At 37.5% G+C, this 24842-nt stretch overlaps 2 protein-coding genes across 2 annotated transcripts in view; one reads left to right on the forward strand and one right to left on the reverse strand.

Annotated features, from left to right (window-relative positions):
* ajap1 (adherens junctions associated protein 1) overlaps positions 1-17290 on the reverse strand; it is a 125844-nt gene extending 108554 nt beyond the window's left edge. The window contains exon 1 of the mRNA XM_022670982.2: positions 17021-17290. Within this exon, the coding sequence (XP_022526703.2) occupies positions 17021-17049 (29 nt within the window). The 5' untranslated portion in view covers positions 17050-17290. The remainder of the gene's footprint in view (positions 1-17020) is intronic.
* The window catches only part of LOC125806063 (uncharacterized), a 452361-nt gene that overhangs the window by 366505 nt on the left and 61014 nt on the right, over positions 1-24842 (forward strand). The window lies entirely within an intron of this gene.

The raw sequence follows: 24842 nt of genomic DNA on the forward strand, positions 1-24842 counted from the left end.
TATATATATATATATATATATATATATATATATATATATATATATATATTAATCTAAATGTCCAGTTTTTTTAACTTCTTTCACCCTGAAAAACCAGCAGAGACCGTATTAAACCCAGCCCCCAGTAGAAGCTGCTGGTGTTTGGGCTGTGGGGCTGTAATGTAGATGTGTTTGAGCGTGGCTCTGAGTGTTGGCTCTGGCTGTTAGAGCTATATTTGAAAGTGCTGATGGCTCCAGATTTAGCCCCGTTAGCTCAGAGCCTGAACTTACAATAATGGCTTTATTGGAATTAGAAAAGATCATGTGTGCTTAAGCTCTTATCCAACGCCACACAGCAAACAGCGCTCGTCTGGAGGGGAGACGGGTTAAAACGTGGTGCGGTGCCACCGTGTTCACACAAAACCTCATTATTTAATGCAAAAACCTCTTATTTAATATGAAATCTCATTTATTTAATATAAAACCTCATTATTTATAGTCAAACCTCATTATTTAATGCAAAAACCTCATTTATTCAATATGAAACCTCATTATTTAACGTGAAACCTCCATGTTTTTTGCAGTGCAGAGTCAGATCCCAGGGGTCTACACTCTGCACAGTTGCATGTTTTCCTTGCTCGGAGACACAGGTTTCAGATTCATAATTAGCTAATCTGATTAAGACAAATCTGATGTATAAAAACAGAGAACAGTGAATGAGCATCCTTGTAAATGATCAAGTGCTCTTAAAGGCATCAGACGCTGCTATACGATCTCAATATTGTACTTTTATGCACTTTTGCTAAAGTACTTTAATGTATTTTTTTTTATTAGCAAATATAAAGGTGCTGATCTAAAAAATCAGAATATCATTGAAAAGTTACTTTATTTCAGTGAAACTCACATATTATATAGATGTATTAAACACAGAGTGATCTATTTTAAGAGTTTATTTATTTTATTGTTGATGATTTATGAAGCTTACAGCCAATAAAAACACAAAAATCAGTGTCTCAGAAAATTAGATTTTATAAGACCAGTGGGAAGTGTGCCAAGTCCTGCTGGGAAATGAAATCCGCATCTCTTTAAACACAGTTAGGTTGTAACTTTAGCCCTATTCGGATGGGATTATCTTCTGAGGGGGTCCTGGGGTCATTTTCTCTTTTAGATTGTTTAAATTGTCCATTCCACCTTAAATGCTCTTGTGGCAACAGACAGACTTCAGGCTGAAGATGTCATTCTGGTCAGCCAGGGTGATTTATGCCAGGTTTCCATAGTCATAGTGGTTATCCAGCTTGGTTTTTAACCAGACTGGAAATGTTTGGATATCCATTAATTCATCCATCTATCCATCCATCCATCTTTAAGTCTGTCCGTCCGCTTCAGATCTGCCCACAACACTTTTACTAGATTAGGTCAGGACTTTTACTTGCCCTTATTACAAAAGAATTACAAAACTTTATTCTTTCTTTAACGTTTCTTTAGCATAATCATATAACTGTGTGCTCAGGGTCGTTGTCTTGCTGCGTGACCCACCTTCTCTTGACATGCAATTCACAGACAGATTTCCTGAATTGATTTCTTTGCCGGAATTTGTGGGAATAATTCAGAATTCATTGCTTCACCGCCCAGATGCAGCAAAACGGGCCCGAACCATGATACTACCACCACCATGTTTCACAGATTTCACAGAAGCTTTCTCCAAACCTTCTCCAGAACATTCTAGTAGGCTTCTGGCTTGTACATGAGATCTTTAATAAAGTGTTTAGATGGTACTTTTTATTGGTAAAAACAGGCCTTTAGTTGCTTAGAAGTTCACTTCCACTTTTTAACTTGGCCCCATTCCAAAAAGAATTACAAAACTTTATTCTTCTTTAACGTTTCTTTAGCATAATCATATAACTGTGTGCTCAGGGTCGTTGTCTTGCTGCGTGACCCACCTTCTCTTGATATTTAACTCACAGACAGATCTCTTGAATTGCTCTCTTATGACACAGATTTGTATAAAAACTAAAAATTCATTGTTCATTGTCATCACTAGTGATGACGAGCCTTTTTGGCCCAGATGCCGCAAAACAGGCCCAAACCCTGATACTCCCACCACCATGTTTCACAGATTGAACAGGGTTTCAATGCTGGAATGCAGTTTTCCTTTTATCCAAAGATTCTACAAAACATTCTAGTAGTCTTCTGGATTTTACATGAGATCTTTAGCGAACTGCAGATGTTAAAAGGGACTTTAAACATTTAGTTTCTTAGAAGTTTATACCTTTTATAACAGGTTTATTGTACTTTTAGACCAACAAAAACACCAATTTCAAACATAAATATGCAGAATGTTGGTTTACCAGCTAAACCAGAGCATTATCAGAGTATTATATCAATGCATATTTCAGTGTAGAAATCTGAGGTTCCACTTATTATCAGTAAGAAGATCTCAGATATTAGCAGTAAGTAAGGACTGCAGTGCATTAGACAGGGTTAATAAAACGTATTAAGTGCTGTAGAGGTGCAGTAAGTGTATATATATATATATATATATATATAGCAGGCCGCCATGTCCTCTGTGCTAACGACGAGCCCTGACTTCCTGTAATAAAGCGTCAGGCTGATGTGATAAGGTTAGTTTAAACACTAATTACCGTCAGCAGTGCAGCCGGAGCGTGTTTGAGCAGCGTAATTGGTCGCTGTGTCTGAAGCTGACGTGTACAGTAATGCGTACACTGTCACTATACCTTACATATATACGCCGTCGCAACACAACAGCTGATTTATGACTTTAACGCTTCAACAGAACAGATTCCTCACGCAGAGCGGAAAACGGCGTCCGCGTGAGACATAGTGATACTCCAGCCCATAAAACCCCGAGCCCAGAGCAGCACTGCGCCACTAGCCTCGCCCTGGTAACGGTAATTTAACCTGGATCATGATTTCTGGCTTCCTCAATTCATTAAAGACGTTTGACTGTGAGATTAAAGCTAATTTACAGTGAAGAACATCGAGAGATAACTCCGTTATTATCTTACAGTGATAAATGTTACAGTGCTGACATTCATGATTCTAGAGTAAAGATCTGAGCGTAATATCACAGCTTTTTTTTTTTTACATAAAACTGTAAACCCATACGTTGTTTGAACTCAAATGATTTAAGTCTGTTTTACATAAAATAGATTTTTTTCTAAACAATACTAAACTATTTTGAGTTAGTTGAACTGAATTTGTGAGCACATATACTGTACTCAAACTGAGATTGAACTTTGAGTTGAATCAACTTATAATAATAACTGAGTTTAGTCTGTTTTGTCATTAACAGCTTCTTTTCTATTGGCTTTTGGCACAATCTATTTGCATACTGGGTGTGTCCAACAGTTTCTGACAGACACTCACCATCAGTGTGTAGTGATTCCCCCTGGGCTACCTTACAAATAAATCAACTTCCCCTTTAGTAGTAATAACTTGATGTTCTAAGTTGTGTTAATTCAAGTTTTCATTCCCCATTACTTAACTTTTTTAAGGCAAACTTATTGGTTCCCCGAAAACACATACCATCTACAGTATTTGCCAAAAAGTTTGATTTATTTAACAAATTGTAAACAATGCAAAACTTGAATCTTAAGCCCTATCCGGACAGGATTAGTTTCTTAGGGGGACGTCTGTGAAAAATACTTCAAACTTCTAAAACTCTAAAACTGCATCTGGACTGCATTTAAAAAAACAGGAGGATCAGTGAGTTTTTAGGCTTTAGGTTTTCTCGGTCACATGACATCATTGCGTTCAGTAGGTCCTCCATTTCCACTCGCTGTTGTGTTTTTAACGTGGATCTCCGTGGGATCTCTGCAACCACAGTGTAATTACGGTGTGCAGCAGTGGACAAAAAGCCATTTTATTATACGCGAGGAGACGAAACTCAAACTAAAAAAATTAAACTAAAAAGAGGACGTCTGAGAAAAACAAACACACACATGGTCGTTCCAGACGAGGAAATAAGTGTTTAAGTAAAGACAGATATAGAAGAATAGATGGCAAGATAGCTACCTACACATAGTGCCCATGCTTAATGTAGACCCAAGCTAGGACTTTTCTCTTTTTTGTTTCGTTTTGTCCCTAAAAGCTTGCCTCTTTAAAACCACATGCCTTTATAGAACTCTCCTCCAATAGCACTGCATGTTGGTGACCTCACCAGAGGGTAGACTCTGTAGGAGCAGTGCAGGAAGCAGGGAGTGATTTTGGGATGAATCTGTAAAAGTTGATGATTGAAGTACACTAAGATATATATTTGTTAAATATATAATTAGCCCCACTTGCGGGGGTTCACATCTTAATTACCCCCTCCTTCAGAACCATCTAAACCTCTAAACTACAGTAATATCTGCATATATATTTTTTTCCAGCTGGGATATTATATTAACACAATTACTTTTGATGAATAATTAAACACAGAGACATTATCATGTTGATTTATTATGTTTAATTTAAATAAAGTAAATCTAATGCATCACTTTTTAATCTTTCAGAGCCGCTCAGCCACAGAATACTCCATCCTGCCGGCGGCTCGGCATTAAAATGCTGCTTTTTACAGTCGTGTACGTGTGCACACACACCACTACCCATATATATACATACATATAAACTCACTCACACACATACGTGTATGCAGAGTGCAGCCGAGGCCCGCAGGCCTGAGATCAGCTGCTATTATGGATGAATAGAGTAATATTGCATCAGTGCTGGGGGATCCTCTCCCCACTGAACAAACTTTACTGATAAAACCAGGCAACAGCCGCCGGCACCAGAGTGACCCACTAATGAATCCCCTCGCACAACTGCGTTTACGCCCCTCCAGCTAAATCTGCACACACTCGCGCACTCGCACACTCGCGCAAACGGCCCAGAAGAAAAGCTCAGTGAATGAGAGAGCTATTAAAAAGCTCCAGTCCACTTCCTCCCCCCAACCCAGCCCAGCCCAGCCCAGCCCACAATAAACAATAATCACTGCTTTATATCATCTAGCCAATTAAAGAGTGGAGAGAAAACTGCATCACTTTATATCTGAGAGAGAGAGAATAAAAGAATAAAAGAATAAAAGAATAAAAGAAACTGGGCTTTAGCTAAAAAACTAAAGAATCACAAAGACAAATAAAACAGTGTTTAAACTTGGACAGACTGAGTACAAATAGAGAAAATTTAATCTCATCTTTATTAGACTCTATAACCACATTCATACCATATTATAATGCATTCATAAGGCATTATAAACATGGCTATAAATGTTTATAAAATGCATAACCCACTATAGCCATGTTTATTAAGCTTTATGACTTGTGATCATAATACATTATAAGCTGTGCTTATGATATATATGTTAAAATAGTATATATATATATCGTTAATAATCCAGTCCTGCAATAAAAAACATACCTGTTATAATACATTATAATTGACTATAACTAATATTATATTTAAGACAAGAATAATTTGAGTGGTTAAAAATATATTTATAGGATTATTGAGGGTGTGTTTATAAGTTGGAAGCTTTTTTAGTCATGATAAAGTTTGCAAGCTAGGACTGAGTTTCTTGGTATTTATGTATAATATGTTAGAAACACTACAGCTATTAATGCATTATAATCACAGTTCATGATGTATAATAAACATGGCTATGATGAATTATAATTATAGAGCTATAAATATGTATAGCCATGTTTATTATGCCTTATATACGCATTATAATGTGCTATGAGTACGTTTTATAGAGTTTTATAGAGATGACATTCAAAGAAAGTGTTACCGCTAAGTTCCACCTAAGCAGTGGTACCTTAGGCTAAGCTAAGCTATGTAAGCTAAGCTAACTTAAGATAAGCTAAGTTCCACCTAAGGAGTGGAACTTCCAAGCAACTAAAGGCCTATTTTTTACCATTGCTGCTGCTCTTATAAAATTACATTTACTACCAATCTGCAATTTGCTAAAGATCCCATGTCAAACCCAGAATAATCAAATCAAATCAAATTTATTTGTATAGGGCTTTTAACAACTGGTGATGTCACAAAGCAGCTTTACAGAAACAAGATCACAGGACAAAGAATCAGGCCAAACATTAAACATAGAAAATACAGAATACACTGGTCAAACAGCTTTAACATTAATTTTAAAAAGTCTTTTTATACATCCACACAGGTTTTATATATTTAGCAGTATAGCAGCTCCACTAATGGAAGCAGTTAGAGTTCATGCAAGCTTGGATGCTACTATAATGTCAAGTAGGATGGTTTGTCATCATTGATTGAAGTTTAATATCAAGAGAATGTGGGTCATGCAGCAAGACAATGACTTTGAGTACACAAGAACAAGACGTTCTACTGAAGAACAGGTAAAGAAGAATAAAGTTAACGTTGTGGGTGGAGCTAAAGCATAGGAGGAAATGGGAGGAAATCCATCAACAAAACAAAGATGGCTGGCAGACAGATGGATGGATGGATGGATGGATGGGTGGGTGGGTTGGTGGGTGAATTAATGGACAGCCAAACAGACAGTTAGATAAACACAAAGACAGACTGGGAGTGGGTGAAAAAAGAAGAAGAGAATGATAAGACAGAGCGAAAGCAGAGAGGAATGGGAAGAGGAGAGACGCAGGGAGTAGAGACAGAGCGAGAGAGTGAGAGAATGTGAGAGAAGGAAAGAGAGGTAGGCAGAGAAGTAGAGTTAGAAAGAGAGTAAAAGGGGTAGAAAAAGAAGTAGACAGTGGGAGAGGTAGAGGTGGAGGGGGTGGAGAGAGAGAATGAGATAGCAATAAAGACAGAAGTAAAAAGTGAAGGAGATAGAGGGGAAGAGAGAGAATTAGATGTAGAGTGAGAAGCGAGAGGTAGAAAATGAGAGAGAATGAGTGAGAGGTAGAGAGAGGGAGAGAGAGAATGAGAAGTAGAAAGAGAGAATGAATAAGAGGTATAGAGAGAGAATGAGAGAGATAGAATGAGAGAATGAATGAGAGGGAGAGAGAGAGAATGAGAAGTAGAAAGAGAGAATGAATAAGAGGGAGAGAGAGAGAGAGAATGAATAAGAGGTATAGAGAGAGAATAAAAGGTAGAGAGAGAAAGAGAATGACCGGTATAAACATTGAAAGAGAGAGAGATAGAAAGACAGGTGTAGAGAGAGAGAATAAGAGAGAGAGAGAGATGGAGGGCAGAGTGGTGGGTGGTGTAGTGGTGAAGGATAAATGTGAGGTTTTGTAGAAGCAGTATTGATCGAGCTGAAGCTCCAGTATGAATCAGGTGTTTGTGCCGCCTCCCACTACTCTAATACACACTGCATACAGGGCACCGCCCCCATCATCTACAGACCACACCCACCCACACATTCATTCTGCCATTAAATACAGTGCACACTTTTACTGTCACTCCATCACATCCCTCCATCAACTACCAATCACAGCACAGCATCATCCGTACAGAACAGAGAGAGAGAGAGATAAAAAGAAAATGAGAAAGAAAAAAGAAAATGAGAGAGCATGAGTGTGAGAGAGAGAGAATGAGCGAGAGAGTAAGAGAAAGAGAGGGAGAGAATGAGTGAGAGCATGAGAGTGAGATAATGAGTGAGAGAGCAGGAGAGAGAGTGAGAGAGAGAATGAGCAAGAGAGCATTTGCGAGAGAGTATGAGAGAGTAAAAAGAAAGAGAGTGAGCGAGAGAGCATGAGGGAGAGAGTAAGAGAAAGAGAGGGAGAGAATGAGTGAGAGCATGAGAGAAAGAGAGAGAATGAGCAAGAGGGCATGTGCGAGAGAGCATGAGAAAAAGATGTAAGAGAGAGCATGTGAGAGAGAATAAGAACAAGAGAGAGAATGAGTGACAGGTCGAGAGATGGTAAGCAAAAGTGACTGAGAGAAAGCGAGAGACAGAAAAAGTGTGTGAGCGAGTGAATGAGCAATAGAGCATGAGAGAAAGAGAGGGAATGTGCGAGAGAGCATGAGAGAGAAAAGAGAGAGAGCGAGAGGTTTGGCAAAAACAGTGTAAGAATACCAATGTAAGAATATGCCAATAAAGCACCTTTGAATTTGAGGGCAAGAGGCAGAAAGAAATTGCAAGAGAGCGCAAGAGAGAGAATGAGCGAGAGAGCATGAGAGAAGAAGTGAGAGAGCGCGAGAGAGAGGTTGACAGGAAAGCTCTGTGGAGTGATGGATGTCGCGCGCTCTCGCTCAGTGCAGTCGGGCTAATGAGATGCCGCTGCGTCGCCATTACTGCAGCCACAAATCAGACTTTCACAATGGCTGTAATGGTTTGCGTAAGAGCTCCATAAATCGCCTGGGAACGTTAACTGAATGTCAAAACATGTCACCATAGGTCATGTAGATGTTCCTGACTGCACATTCCATACGTCAGCTTTTACTAAACCTCAGAAACGTGTGGAGCGGAAAATCAATCTTACATCATCTCCTGAAAAAATACAACATGGAAGAAAACAAGCTGTACTCGAAACAATTAGGTATGATGACAGATCTTCACCTCTGTTAAGGTACAAGATGATATATTCATATATATATATATATATATATATATATTGTTTTATTCTATAAACTACAGACAACATTTCTCCCACATTCCAAATAAAAATATTCTCATTTAGAGCATTTATTTACAGAAAATGAGAAATGACTGAAATAACAAAAAAGATGCAGAACTTTCAGACCTCAAATAATGCAAAGAAAACAAGTTCATATTTATAAAGTTTTAAGAGTTCAGAAATAATCAATATTTGGTGGAATAACCCTGGTTGGTTTTTATCACAGTTTTTTCATGCATCTTGGCATCATGTTCTCCTCCACCAGTCTTACACACTGCTTTTGGATAACTTTATGCTGCTTTACTCCTGGTGTAAAAATTCAAGCAGTTCAGTTTGGTGGTTTGATGGTTTGTGATCATCCATCTTCCTCTTGATTATATTCCAGAGGTTTTCAATTTGCTAAAATCAAAGAAACTCATCATTTTTAAGTGCTCTCTTTTTTGAAAGTTTTATTCGAAATTCAGTTATTAAAGTCCTTCAATTAATAAATTAATGTGTTTAAAGCTTAGTATCAATATTGACTGAAATTACTCTTACCTAAATCTCAAAACTGATTTTTCAAAAGATTTTGAATGCAGTTTTATGGTAGTATTGTGACATTGATAAAAAATATTTTAAACCTTTTTCAGTTATTTCTCATTTCTAATTAGCTGAGAATTTAGATGCTTTTTAGTTAATTTTTTTCCAACAGTAAATAATTTTTAAAAGCATTGCTTTAGTAAGTCTCTGTTAGTCTGAATCCACTTTTCTTGTTTGGCATTTTCGTCAATAAATCAATAAATCAGTTGGTTACGCAATTACTTACATAATCAATAGTGACGACCCTAATTCTGCTGAGAGTATAGAGCGTTAGAGGTGTACCTGCATGAAATTGGTATTGGGAAGGATTTTTTTTTACGAAACAAACGTTTATATGGGCCATTCTACTGAATGGGAGCCATTTCCGTCCCCAGGAAATTACATGTATAAATGTGCACACAAAATAACTTTAAAATACATTTTACTATTAAGCATAGTGTCTTATACATTGATCTAATTGCAAAAGTAAGATGTATGATTAAAAACATTAATAAAAACTACTTAGAACACTGAAAAATAGCATTTAATACCCATTCTCCCCCACTCTCTCTAACTATAAACTTTACCATGAAATATAATTATTATTAAAATCATTTAGAGATGTACTTTTTTGCATTGTTGTTTTTTTTCATAATAAATCCATAATATTTAAGTTAAAATACACATTTTAGTTGTGTCCCTGTGTCGTGGTTTCACTCAGTCCTGTTACTGTAACACATTACCCTGATCATCTGAAACATCTGGAACTTTCTACAACAGGAAGTCACATCTACAACAGGAAGTGACATCAGCTGATTCTGGTTCTGAAGATCATGGGAAGACCAGAGTTCCCTCAATAGTTTTTTTCTGTATATTTGATCTTATTGTAACGATGACTATTACTCAGTCCTGTTACCTGGTTCATTTTTAAAATAAAAAATTTGGGAAAATCACTAGAATGTGCTCAGTGTCCTCATGTTATTAGCATAGCCGCCATTTAGCTATTTTTAATGTTTTTGCTAATTCCAAAAAAAAATAAAATAATTCCTGTTACTTTAAATCCTTTTACTTGTAACATAAAAAGTAACAGGAGTGAGTTCCAGTAACAGGAGTGATTTGTTTGTCATAAATATCAATTATTTGAACATGCAGTCAAACAATTCTTTAAAATAAAGACTTTCTTAAAAGAAAAAAAAGGAACTTGCTTTTAAACATGCTTTTAAAACATCACATGAGCTTTATTTTAAACAGTTAAGATTCAAAGTTGAAAAAATATGAATAAGTTTAATTTATTTATACATTTATTTTTATAACAGATATTTTTGATTTATACTTAATAAAACGTTAATATATATATATTTTTTTTATTTTAAAATTTGATGTTTTCTCATATCGCCAAAAATATCGTTTTCACAAAAGCTCTCTAAAACATCGTGATCTTATAGTAGGGCCATATCGTCCACCCTCTATACTATACTACATATAAACAGCAGAGAGAGCTTGAGTTTCTGCAGGTACAGGTATTTTAACCTGTGCCATCAGTTCTGTCTCACCTGTATCTGCTGTGAGGAGATGATGATGGATGTTCAGCACAGCATGTTCTGCAGGATTTCCTCCACCTCAGACTTAACCTCACCCCTCACCCCCCCGACCTGCAGCCCGTACAGATCCTCCTCCAGCAGAGCGTCACACCGTGCACCATCACTAATTACTGTCCTACAACTCATCCACACTGTGCACTATTACACTGTTACACTGTTACACACTCTGTATTTACTGATCATCCCATTACTGTACATTAAACATTATTACAGTATATAAAATTACATTTATTCAACTGATATCAGTAAAAATACTGAATTATAAATCAATAATTCAACCAAAACGAGTATAAAGTAGCGTACACTCCCACTGTGATGGTTAATGATATCCCTCATTTCTGATACTTTAAAACTCCTGCTTAGTTTTCATTTATATATATATATATTTTTGAGTAATTATCTGCAAAATAAATATCACAGAAAAATAATTACAGTTTTTAATAGTTTTTTTATATCAAAATCAATAAAATAAGAACTATAATGTATTTCAAGATTAGTATCAATACTAGCTGAATTATTAGCATTTATATACTAATATACTGATTAGGGATGCACAATGACATTGGAATTATATCAGTATCAGGTGATAATGGATAATTTTAAAGAATATTATTACTTATATTACAAATATAAAATCAGATTTTTTAAATGCAGTATTTAAATAGTATTACAACATTTCTAAATAACAGCATTTTAAACCCTTCTCATCCTATCCAATCCTACTTTTCTATTTAAACAGTAAATTATACTCATTTGGCATTTTTACCAATAAATCAATTAATCAACTGGTTAAACAATTACTTATATAAACAATAGTGATGACCCTAATTACACTGAAAGTACGCAGGGTTAGAGATATAGATTTATCTTTATTAATAGCATGATAAGCTGGATCATTGGCTCCTGGTGAAAATGATTTAAAAGTCTTTTAATATCGCAATACATGCACAATATATCTGATTTATTACATTTAAAATAGAAAAGTCTATGTCTGCTTTATATTTGAATGTTTTTTGCAATTAATTGTTAGTTAAAAATCAGATTCTTTTGAGTATTGTGCAGAATTCGGTAATTCTGTATTTGAAATTAGTCCAAATAATATATTTTTGGCTGAATTTATCATTCATACTATTTAGGGATGCATGATGACATCAGAATTTTATATATATATATATATTTGTTTTAATAAAGTGTTGAATAGGTCTAAGCTTCCCTAGATGTTCCCTGATGTAATTGATGTCTTAATTGTAATTGATGTATTATAATTTACAATGTAGACAATAATAAACATAAGCAAAAACAAATCTGTAAATCTGCTTTGTAATAACAGTCGTTGTGAAAAGTGCTGTTTAACTAAATTTACACTGAACTGAAATTGTATTAAATTTAATCACTGATTGTAAATGTATGTTATTATTGTTTTATTGTCAGATAAGTGACAGAAGGTTTTGTATTAAAATAGATGTTAGTTGAGGAGCTCGGGGGACGGGGGGGTGAAGGCCTTCCTGTCAGACTGAACTTTAATTAAAAGCTCTGTCATTTACTCATAATGGCCTTCAGAGCCCCGTCAATAAATCATCTCCATCAGAACAGCAGCTGATCCCCCGCGGTTCCTCCTGCAGGAAGAGCTGAGATACGGACTCATCAGCAGATATGACCTCCACATCTCATCCTCACCAGATCCTCAAACTCACACAGATAAATACCTGATAAAAAACCCTAATAAATACCCAGATAAATAGCTGATAAATACCTGATAAAAACCTAGATAAATACCTAGATAAATACCTGATAAATACCCAGATAAATGCCTGATAAATACCCAGATAAGTTCCCAGATAAATACCCAGATAAGTATCCAGATAAATACCTGATAAACACTCAGATAAATACCTGATAAATACCCAGATAAATGCCTGATAAATACCCAGATAAATATCCAGCTAAATATCTGATAAATGCCCGGATAAATACCCAGATAAATACCTAATAAATACCCAGATAAATACCTGATAAATACCAGGGTAAATACCTGATAAATACCAGGGTAAATACCTGGATAAATACCCAGGTAAATACGTGGATAAACACCAGGGTAACTACTCGGATAAAAACAACTCCTGAATAAATACCTGATAAATGCCTGGATAACTATTTAGAAAAAAATAAACCTGATAAAAATCTGGATAAATACCAGAATAAATATTTAGATAAATACCTGATAAATAACCAAATTAATACCTGGTAAATACCTAGATAGATATCCGGATAAATACCTCTATAAATACCAGGATAACTACCCAGATAAATAACCAAATACATTTCCAGAAAAAAATGAATAAAAACCCAGATAAAACCCCGATTAATGCTTAGTATCTGGATAAATACTCAAATAAATACCCGGACGAATATCCAGATAAATACCCGGATACATACCAGATAAATATCTGGATGAATACCCGGTTAATACTCGGATAAATATCCAAATAAATATCCGGAGAAATATCCAGAAAAAAAGCTGAATAAAAAAAAGATAAATACCTGATAAATACCCAGATAAAAACCCTTGATGTATACCCGGATACATATCCATGAATAGCTATATTTGAGCAATGTTCTAATCCATATTATAAGAAGCAAAAATACTTAACTAAGGCAAGAAGGTGAAATGAAGGTCAGTCAATCCAAAAAGAAGAATTTCAGGAACTTTGAAAATACCTTCAAGTGGAATTGCAAACAAGACCATCAATGGTGAAATATATAATGGTGAAACTGGCACTCATCAGTTTTCTCTGTTGTACAAGATAAGTTCAAAAGATAAAAGCAACCCAGATAAGATCATCGAAATGCTACATAATTCCTTTAATGTCTTCTTGTATTTATTGAAATTAATTAAATATTTCACAGTGTTTTGTCATATCGACAAGAATTTCATTGCCAAAATACACCATCATCTCCATACAGCCTTAATCACACCATCATCTCCATACAGCCTTAATCACACCATCATCTCCATACAGCCTTAATCACACCATCTCCATACAGCCTTATAATCACACCATCATCTCCATACAGCCTTATAATCACACCACCACCATCTCCATGCAACCTTATAATCACACCACCATCTCCATACAGCCTTATAATCACACCACCATCTCCATATGGCCTTATAATCACACCACCATCATCTCCATGCAGCCTTATAATCACACCACCATCTCCATATGGCCTTATAATCACACCACCATCATCTCCATGCAGCCTTATAATCACACCACCATCATCTCCATACAGCCTTATAATCACACAATCATCTCCATATGGCCTTATAATCACACCATCATCTCCATACAGCCTTATAATCACACCACCACCATCTCCATGCAACCTTATAATCACACCACCATCTCCATACAGCCTTATAATCACACCACCATCTCCATATGGCCTTATAATCACACCACCATCATCTCCATGCAGCCTTATAATCACACCACCACCATCTCCATGCAGCCTTATAATCACACCACCATCATCTCCATGCAGCCTTATAATCACACAATCATCTCCATATGGCCTTATAATCACACCATCATCTCCATACAGCCTTATAATCACACCACCACCATCTCCATGCAACCTTATAATCACACCACCATCATCTCCATGCAGCCTTATAATCACACCACCATCATCTCCATGCAGCCTTATAATCACACCACCATCATCTCCATACAGCCTTATAATCACACCACCATCTCCATATGGCCTTATCACGCCATCATCTCCATACAGCCTTATAATCACACCACCACCATATCCATACAGCCTTATAATCACACCACCATCATCTCCATACAGCCTTAAAATCACACCACCATCATCTCCATACAGCCTTATAATCACACCATCATCTTCATACAGCCTTAATCACACAATCTCCATACAGCCTTATAATCACACCACCATCATCTCCATACAGCCTTATAATCACACCACAACCATCTCTATACAGCCTTATAATCACACCATCATCTCCATACAGCCTTATAATCACACCACCATCATCTCCATGCAGCCTTATAATCACACCACCATCATCTCCATACAGCCTTATAATCACACCATCATCTCCATACAGCCTTATAATTACACCACCATCATCTCCATGCAGCCTTATAATCACACCATCATCTCCATACAGCCTTATAATCACACCACCATCATCTTCATACAGCCTTAATCACACAATCTCCATACAGCCTTATAATCACACCACCATCATCTCCATACAGCCTTATAATCACACCACAACCATCTCTATACAGCCTTATAATCACACCATCATCTCCATACAGCCTTATAATCACACCACCATCATCTCCATGCAGCCTTATAATCACACCACCATCATCTCCATACAGCCTTATAATCACACCATCATCTCCATACAGCCTTATAATTACACCACCATCATCTCCATGCAGCCTTATAATCACACCATCATCTCCATACAGCCTTATAATCACACCACCATCATCTTCATACAGCCTTAATCACACAATCTCCATACAGCCTTATAATCACACCACCATCATCTCCATACAGCCTTATAATCACACCATCATCTCCATACAGCCTTATAATCACACCACCATCATCTCCATACAGCCTTATAATCACACCATCATCTCCATACAGCCTTATAATCACACCACCATCATCTCCATGCAGCCTTATAATCACACCACCATCATCTCCATACAGCCTGTCCAGAGCCTCCTGATGAACCCAGCAGCACATTACATAACATTCTTAAAAAGACGCACGGGGCATGGAGTTAATTGCATGATGTGTGCGTAGGTGTGTATGAGTGTGTGTATAAGTGTGTGTGTGTGATTCCTATGTGTCTGGCTCAGTGTGTGTGTGTGTGTGTGCGTGTGTGTGTTAGGCAGCAGGTAGTCGACCTAATTGCTGGAACTGATGTGAAACTTGGAGCTGTAGTGGCGGTGGTTTGGCGCCCCCTAGCGAGACTCGAGTGAAGTAATGGTTAAAAAAAAACTTGTTTCTCAAAAGCGTTTGGTCCCTTTATGATATTCAGAGCGTGAGAAAACATAAATACAGAGCTCGTGCATGAGTGTATGACGTCACTCGTTGGGTTGACCACGCATGAGGTCAAAAAACACGTTAAAAAACTCTGCTACAGTTCTTTTAGAAGTATGCAACAAAACACATCAATGTAACAGTGTTTCATAGGTGTGACAGTGAGGGTCAGTGGTGTTACAGTGAGGGTCATAGATGTAACACGGATTGATTCATAGGAGTAATAGTGAGTGTTTTATAGGTATAACAGTGGGAATGTCATAGCTGTAACACTGAGTGTTTCATAGGTGTAACAGTGAGTGTTTTATAGATGTGACATTGCATGTGTCATATGTGTAGCACTGTTTCAATCATAGGTGTAACAGTGCTCATAAAAACTGCCATTCCCACAATGCACCTGGTTTCATAGATGTAACACTGATTGTTTCATAGGTGTAACAGTGTGTGTTTTATAGATGTAACATGGAATTTGTCATAGATGTAACAGTAAGTATGTCAAAAGTGCAAAACTGTTTCTATCACAGATGTGTAACAATGCTCACAAAAACTGCTATTCCCACAATGCACCTGGTTTGAATAGATGTAACATTGAGTGTTTTATAGATGTAACATTGAATGTGTCATAGATGTAACAGTGAGTATGACATAGATGTAACAGTCAATCGGTGTAACAGTGTTTTATAGGTGTAACAGTATGCCATGCATGTACTGTTCTGTACATGTATCCTATATGTAACAGTGAGAGCATCATAGATGTAACATTGTTTGTTGTAACAGTGTTGAATTGGATGTTACTCTTTTATTAAGGCAACAATCCATTTTCTATACATGTGATAGTGTTGCATAGATGTAACAGAATGTTCTGTAGATGTATCATATATGTAACAGTGAGTGCATCATATGTGTCAACATCGTTTGTTTCATAGATGTAACTGTACATGTTTTATAAGTGTAACATTGAGAGTATCATAGATGTAACAGTGAGTGCTCTATACGTGTGACAGTGTAACATAAATGTAACAGTGTTGTATAGTTGTAACAGTGACGTAACAGTGGTTCATAAGTAATTCCTGTAACAGTGTTGCATTAATGTTACAGTGAGAGTTGCATAGATGTTACAGTGTATCAAAAATGTAACAGTGGCTCTCTTGCCGATTAAGAGCAGATTAAGTCTTGTTACATTACAGCAACATCAAAAACACAACGCAAGGTCTTACGACGTCTTACCTGCGCGCTATACACCGTTTTATCCACATAATGATCGATATCGATTCCAGATCAGTCCTCCTCCTCCCATTGACGACGTTGCACTCCCCAAATGTCGACGCTCGCTCGCTCGCGCGCTCCTCTCTCCCAGCCCTTCAGCTCAGCGCGGGTACTCCACACGGTCCGGACGCGAACATTCCACGCTCGCGCGTCCGCGAGACCTCCGGGTACCCACGTGCGCACCCACGCGCGCAGCCACGCAGTTACCCCTTTTTAACCCTCCTGTTTTCCTGTTTTAGTTACCGTTACCTCGTTCCAGGTAACGCGTGCAAAAGATCAGGAGTGCGCGTGCCGGTAACGCAGGCTTGTAAAAGATCAAAAGATTAAAAAAAAAAAGAGAGAAAAAGAGAAACATAAAAGAGAAAAAAAGCTGAAAAAAAGAAACACAGAACACACTCCTTCCTCCGGAAAGTTCACGAGACCTCGCCGCGCGCTCCGCTCGAGACGAAGATGAGTAGCGAGGGGAGGAACATGGTCTCGAGACGAGCCGCGAGATGAAGGCGTCCCGCGCACTCACGAGCGAGCGCGCGCTCCCTCTACATTATCTCCTCTATGCTCATCCTCCCGCTGGTCGTCGTCGTCCTCTTCCTCGTCTTCGTAGTCGCGGTCGTGGTTGTGGGGCGCGTGCGAGGCAAAGGTGAGAGGGGCGCGCGACATATAAGCGGCGAGATCAGAGCGCCACCACTTCTTCTCCTTCTTCTTCAAGCGCGCGCGAACAGTGAGTGCGCAGTGCTCTCTCTCAGCTCTCTGAGCTGCGCGCGCGATATCCTCTCTCTCTCTCTCTCTCTCTCTCTCTCTGGCTCGCTGGCTCACTCACTGACTCGCGCTCTCTCTCTCGCGCGCGCGCCCTGAGAGCACCCCCCCCCCCCCAACCACCCTCACTAACAACCTGCCAGTCAGTCCTGCTTCTGTTCACACCCCTGTGACGTCACTCCATCCAACCTACAATGTGTAATGCTGAAGATCATCTTCATCACCATCCTCCTCATCATCAAAGGCATCACCTTCACAGTTTCTCTTTCTCTCTCTCTATTCAGTTTCTCAGGTTTCTGACCCTAAGTTGTACTTTCACTTAAGTGAGTGAGTGATATTTTCCCACAGAAACTACAATTCCCATGATGCCCTTAGGTTAGGACACCAAAGGTGGCACTGAACTGATGCACCGTGAAAGAAAGAGGTTGAGTGCAAATCCTTTACCTCCCACAGTGAACACACAAGTTCCGATCAGATTTGTATGAACAGAAACATCTGTATGGGTTTCTGTGGTATCTGTATGAGTTGTTGTTGTATCTGTGTGGGTTGCTGTTTTACCTGCGTGGGTTGCTGTGGTATCTGTGTAGGTTGCCGTCAGGGCCGCTGCTAAGGTTTTGGAGGCCCTAAGCATAACTGGTCAGGGAGGCCCCCCCCAAAAAAAAAAAAAAAAAAAAAAAAAACACACACACACAAACACAAAAGGTTTACGCAAAATTTTACTATTTATTAAAATTACACATGTAACTGTGAATATTTACAACGTTATAAGTAAGGCCAATAACAGTGAAGAACAGCACAAGAGTACTATTTATAATGTATAAATAATAAATGAAACGATGCATGTCTATTTTAAGCAGTGGACACGTCATTTACACAAGCCAGCCTTAAAGGTTATGAAATTATCGTTTATATTCGTGGTGTATTTATATCAGCCTGTCAAAATCTATAGAGCTGTCTGATCCTGCTGTCATACAGACCATTTGGATAGTGCACTGACGGCATTAGTCAATAGGTAGGCTACTCTGTTTATTAATTTTTTATTAAAGTCACTAAAAATCTTCAAACTACACTACTACTATTTGCAAACGTGCCACGTGCCTTGCAATACCCAGATTAGTTTCTAGTTAAGCGTTTAAAGCTACCAAATCAGCAAAGCCAACGTAACTAGCTCAGGCAACACCACTGAACATGAAGTAATCAAAACTATTTAAACCTTTATCATCAAAGTTACTCACCAGAAAGGGATGCATGGGCCTCATCTTTCTGCTTCTTTTTCTTCTTCTCAGCTCCAGACTCAAACCGTCGCTTCATAGTTGAATTACCATTTAGTAGCAACTTCGCGCGGTGAACTTGTCTCCTGCCAAACTCAAGTAGCGTTGCTACTTTAGTTAGGACTAAGGTTGCCAGATAAGTTACGATTTTTCATCCTATTTGTTTATTTTATTTTAAGTTTTTAACTTACACAAATATTGCACTGGACAAGTTTTTGTATAGAATGGCCACATACACTTTAAAAATGGTTAAACATGCGCAAGATTTAGCGCCTCCATGCATTTTTTGATTATTTATTTGACTGGAAAATGTCACATCTGGCAACAACCAACAGAGCAAACCGAGCCGTGCCATTTCAGGCAATAGGGGTGGGGGCATTATATTATGCACAAAAATAATAACGTGCTGCTTTTAAGTAGTAGAGTAGGTGCCCCATGCAATGTTTAAAGACAAAAAAGATGAGCGTATCATAAATAATTCACATTGGGTTTTAAATTTAATAATGTCATAATTTCAACACATTTCATTCTCAGTCAATTTGGCTCCCTGCAACTGCAAAATGGTTGAGGCCTAACGCTGGCTGCGTTGTCTGCGTATGCAGAGCGGCGGCCCTGGTTGCCGTGGTATCTATAGGTTGCTGTGATATCTGTATGTGTTGCTTTGCTATCTGTATGGGTTTCTGTGGGGGTTGAGAAAGATTAAGAGTTTTTAGTGGTGGTGTTAATTGCTTAAAAAAATAACTGTATTAATTGCAACAATATTAGTTAATTAATCATAATTTAAATATGCATTAACTTAACACCGCCTTAATCTACTTTCGAAAAGTCCGCAGAAATTATGATGTATTTACTTTGCTGAATAAAATGATTAATACATCAATAGGCTCTGTACAGCACAAAAAATGAATTGGCAAAAACTAGCAAAATATATGTAAATTAAGACATATAATATTTAAATTAAGCTTACCAATCTGCTAATGGAAAAAGCTAATTTTTCTTCAAATAAAGTGAATAAGAGTGAAATGAAGCAGAAATCACATTTTTTTGGCTTCGATTTGGTCACAGTACTTTTGTGCTTATGTTAAGCTAAAATCACTTAAAATAAGGTTATTTTAAATTCTAAGTAAGACTAATTAAGATTATACTCTTACTTTTACACAATGTTTGATAAGACAAAAATTATTATCAGAGATTTAAAAATTTTCTTAGATTTAGTTTATTGCAGTGTAAAATGTGTGAATTAGGGAATTAGGAAGAAAGTTGTAGCCAAGCTGGTTTAATTTGATTTCTCTTAAAATGAACACATACAAGTTTAATTTACAGTTTACAGCACTAGTTTATGCATGCTTTTAAAAGGTGGGATGTCTTCAAATAAGATTCTTGTTTTGTATTTAATTATTAAAAGTTAAAAGTGAATTAAACTGAATTATTTTATTTTTACACAAAAAAATCACCATCATCCTCCAGCACTAGAGCCTGTAGCCCCGCCCATTTCCCACCATTAGCTGAAATCAGTCTGAGGGGTGATTAGGGGATCAAGCAGTGGATCACGGCGAGTCGGGCCGAGTCGAGTCAGGCCTCTTTCTCATCTGAAGGTTTAATACAGAGTCAGAGGGAATCACTGATCCATCCAGCTCACCTCCGTAACGCTGCTCCATCTATCTCCCTCACACATCTCATAATCAGCTGAGTACAGGGCCTGAGCGGGTGAAGGAGATGCCCACCCTCAGTCCTGAGTCAGTGCCAGCGTGCCAGCGTGCCCACATTACATTACTGCTAATGATGAGTCTCTCAGGATCCGTTACATCAGAGATGCAGCCTTTATTAGCGTAGCATTAGCTCTTCCTGAGAGAGAAAACACATCTCACTCGCTTTATAACAGAGAGAGAGAATAAAAAACCTGTTTATAGATTTTATTAACACTGTTTATCTCTGGATCCAATTTAACCACATTCTGTTCACACTCGCCGTCAAAATATGAACCCAGTGTGATCAGATTAAATCAGATTTTATTATCCCATGTAAAAACCCACTAAGACATCAGTTACGGAATTGTACAGTTACAGAATATTGTGATCAGATCGGATTTGCATCCAACATCAGAAGCTAATCTGTATCAGCTGATGTAGGAACTCAAGTTGTTTTGTTCTACGTGGGTTGCTGTGGTATCTCCACGAGGTACTGTAGTATCTCAAGTATCTGTAGTTTTATTCTGCATGGGTTGCTGCGGTATCACAAGTTTAAGTAGCTTTTTTTCCGCATTGGTTTCTGTGGTATCTGTATAGGTTGCTGTGGTATCTGTATGGGTTGTTGTGGTATCTGTATATGGGTTGCTGTGGTATCGGTAAAGGTTGCAGTGGTATCTGAATATGGGTTGCTGTGGTATCTGAATATGGGTTGCTGTGGTATCTGAATATGGGTTGCTGTGGTATCTGAATATGGGTTGCTGTGGTATCTGTATATGGGTTGCTGTGGTATCTGTGTGGGTTGCTGTGGTATCTGTATATGGGTTGCTGTGGTATCTGTGTGGGTTGCTGTGGTATCTGAATATGGGTTGCTGTGGTATCTGTGTGGGTTGCTGTGGTATCTGAATATGGGTTGCTGTGGTATCGGTAAAGGTTGCAGTGGTATCTATATGGGTTGCTATTGTATCTGCATATACGTTGCTGTGGTATCTGTGTGGGTTGCTATGCTATCTGTATGAGTTGCTATGGTATCTGTATATGAGTTGCTGTGGTATCTGCATATAAATTGCCATGGTATCTGTATGGGTTGTGGTGGTATTACAAGTTCAAGTAGTTTTATTCTGCATGGGTTACTGTGGTATCTGTATATGAGTTGCTGTGGTGTCTGTAGTATGGGTTGCTGTGGTATCTGCATGTAAATTTCTATGGTACCTGTGTGGGTTGCTCTGGTATATGTATGGGTTGCTGTGGTGTCACAAGTTCAAGTAGTTTTATTCTGCATGGGTAACTGTGGTATTTGTAAGAGTTGCTGCATCCGCATATGAGTTGATATGGTGTCTGTATGGGTTGCTCTAGTATCTCTATGAGTTGCTGTGATATCTGTATGGGTTACTATGGTATCTGCATAAGGTTTGCTGTGGTATCTGCATATGAATTGCTGTGGTATCGGAATATAAGTTGCTATGCTATCTGTACAGGTTGCTGCGGTACCTGTAGTAAGGGTTGCTGTGGTATCTGCATATGAGTTTATGGGTTAATTAACTGTTTTGACAACAGAATGTCAAAAGACTTTTAATTGACACTAGTTAATCATTAAGACATAATTAATCATTATACATTTCAACTGATGGCTTAATGTTTTAATATTTATAACATCATGCATATTTTGATGAATAATGTCTTAATTAATGTCAATTAATAATAAGATGAGACATTAATTGACCATAAAACAGTGTTAATTGCTGTTGTAAGGTCTGTTAATTGCTGTACTCTTATTGTGAAGTGTAACAGGTTTATCTGAGGTTTGATGTGGGGGTTGAGTAGACGTCACAGGTTGGTCACGCCGCTCTTCAGCAGCAGCAGCAGCAGCAGCAGCAGCTATAATGAAACATCTGTTTAGCGCTGGAGCTCATCTGAGGCTGGAGGAACATTACAGGCTTATGGCAAACAGCAGGCTTATGCAAATCACTGTGGACTTGAGATACAAGCTGACAAACCCGGCCTGAAAATGTGTTCACTCTCAGCAGCCAATTAGCAGAAGAGCAGCTCAGTGGAATTTACAGGAAAAGAACATTTATCCACAGAATAAAGCACATTTCAGAACAGAGGTGTAGAATAAATAATATCAGGGGTGTGTTTAAAAAAATCGATTTTTCGACTTAGCCCTTTGAACTCTAGGCTGTTTTGGTGTGTTTTTTCTCTGTTTTTGTTTTCAGTTCCTCTTTTTCAGGTCTTATAACACAGTAATTATATCAGACAGACACATGCCCTGATCTCTTTTACTCCAGAAGACATACAGCTGCTCAAAAATATCATCATTTAAAATGTAAAAGGAAGCAGGATTGTTATATTTTCCTGGAACTGATCATGTTTTGCTCTAAATTTTACCCAGAGTTTTTTTTTTTTTTTACTTTTTTTTTAATGTATAGACTTTAAATATATTCACACCTGAGATATATTTTCAAAAATGGTTAGACTAGAGTGTTTATGTCTCCTTAATTTGTTTATTTTATTTATTTTAATTAAATCTTATATTGTTTGTTTGTTTATTTGTTTTTCTAATGCTTTTATCATTCGGCCTTTATTGTTTTGTTTGCAATGTTACTTAGTTTATGTTACGTGGGAGACGGATGGACAAAAGTGCAGAATAATACTTTATTTATTAAACAAACTAAAACAAACTGACAAACAAACAAAATAAACCAAAGTTTCACTGAATATAAACAGAAAATAAACACGGGTAAACGCAAGACAAAAATACAAGACTGAAATAACTAAAATAACAAAGATGAGAATAAAGTATAAATCAAGACTAAGAAACCAGTAACTCTAGAAACAAAAAACAACCTGACAGACACACAGCAAGGAATCACACAAACCTGATCACAGACAGCAAACAAACTAACAAAAGACTAGACAAAGAAGGCTTGAAACAAAGGGGCTTATATACACATGGAGGGAACAGGAAACTGGAAACACCTGAGGATCAATCAAGAGGGGGCGGGGTTACAAATCACTAATGACAGGGTGGGGCTAGGGCGGAGACAGGACCAAAACACAACAGTAGCACATGGCTGGGAAACATGACAGGAAAACAGAGGGGCAGGAGCACAATAGACCAGGAGAGGGAGACACAACGAGACAGACACGGGCTAAACTGTGACAGTTTAGCTTAACCTGATTAAATACTTGATTTTAATTTCAATACTTTTTTTTAGTCTTTGTAAAGGCTTGGCTGCATTGGAAATGAGCATGCATATACTTAAAAATACATTTTATGGGTTTCTTTATTAACATTGTTTATTAGTGCATTACCGAGTAAAAATAAATGTTATTGATTAATTAAATATAGAGGTTTATATTATATTACTCTGGTATTGGTATATATATATATATATATATGTTTTTATTGTTTTCTATATTGTTTCATGCTGGGCTTCCTATTGGCTGCTTATAGTATATCCAATAAATCAGCGTGGACCACTTTACCACAAAACACATAAAGGAAGTGTAACCTTGGGAAATGCAGTGTGTGTGTGTGTGTGTTCATAAGAGTATAAAATATCAGTCATTAATGATAGCTGGTTTCGGGCTGCAGTTGAGGACAGTGGTTTTATTGGTATTGTTTCCTGGGGGGGCGACGCATCTTTTCATAACTCTTATAATGAGGTCAGGCCAGCAGTTATAAGCAGTTATGAGCAGTTATGAGCTGCTGGTGTCAGGATAACGCAGGGGATTAGAGCAGCCATTAAACGAGACGCTGGGTATTTGTGAGGACTGCATGCAGCTCGTTCCGTCTGCAGAAACACATTAAAATGAATATTGTTTTAAAAAGCCGTGTGAAAATCAGATATCAGGAATAGCGCTCTCCATCCTGTGGGGGAGGAATATCTGCCAAAGAATCTGAATATGAATTTGAAGAGTGTCAACAGGTTATAGTTGGGTTTTTCTCGTTAAGTCAGAGAGAAATATATATATATATATATATATATATATATATATATATATATATATATATATATATATATATATATATATATATATTCAGACGTTTCCCTGCTGAGAGAGTTTTCT

Source organism: Astyanax mexicanus, chromosome 12, assembly GCF_023375975.1.
Source record: "Astyanax mexicanus isolate ESR-SI-001 chromosome 12, AstMex3_surface, whole genome shotgun sequence".
NCBI classification, from domain to species: domain Eukaryota; kingdom Metazoa; phylum Chordata; class Actinopteri; order Characiformes; family Acestrorhamphidae; genus Astyanax; species Astyanax mexicanus.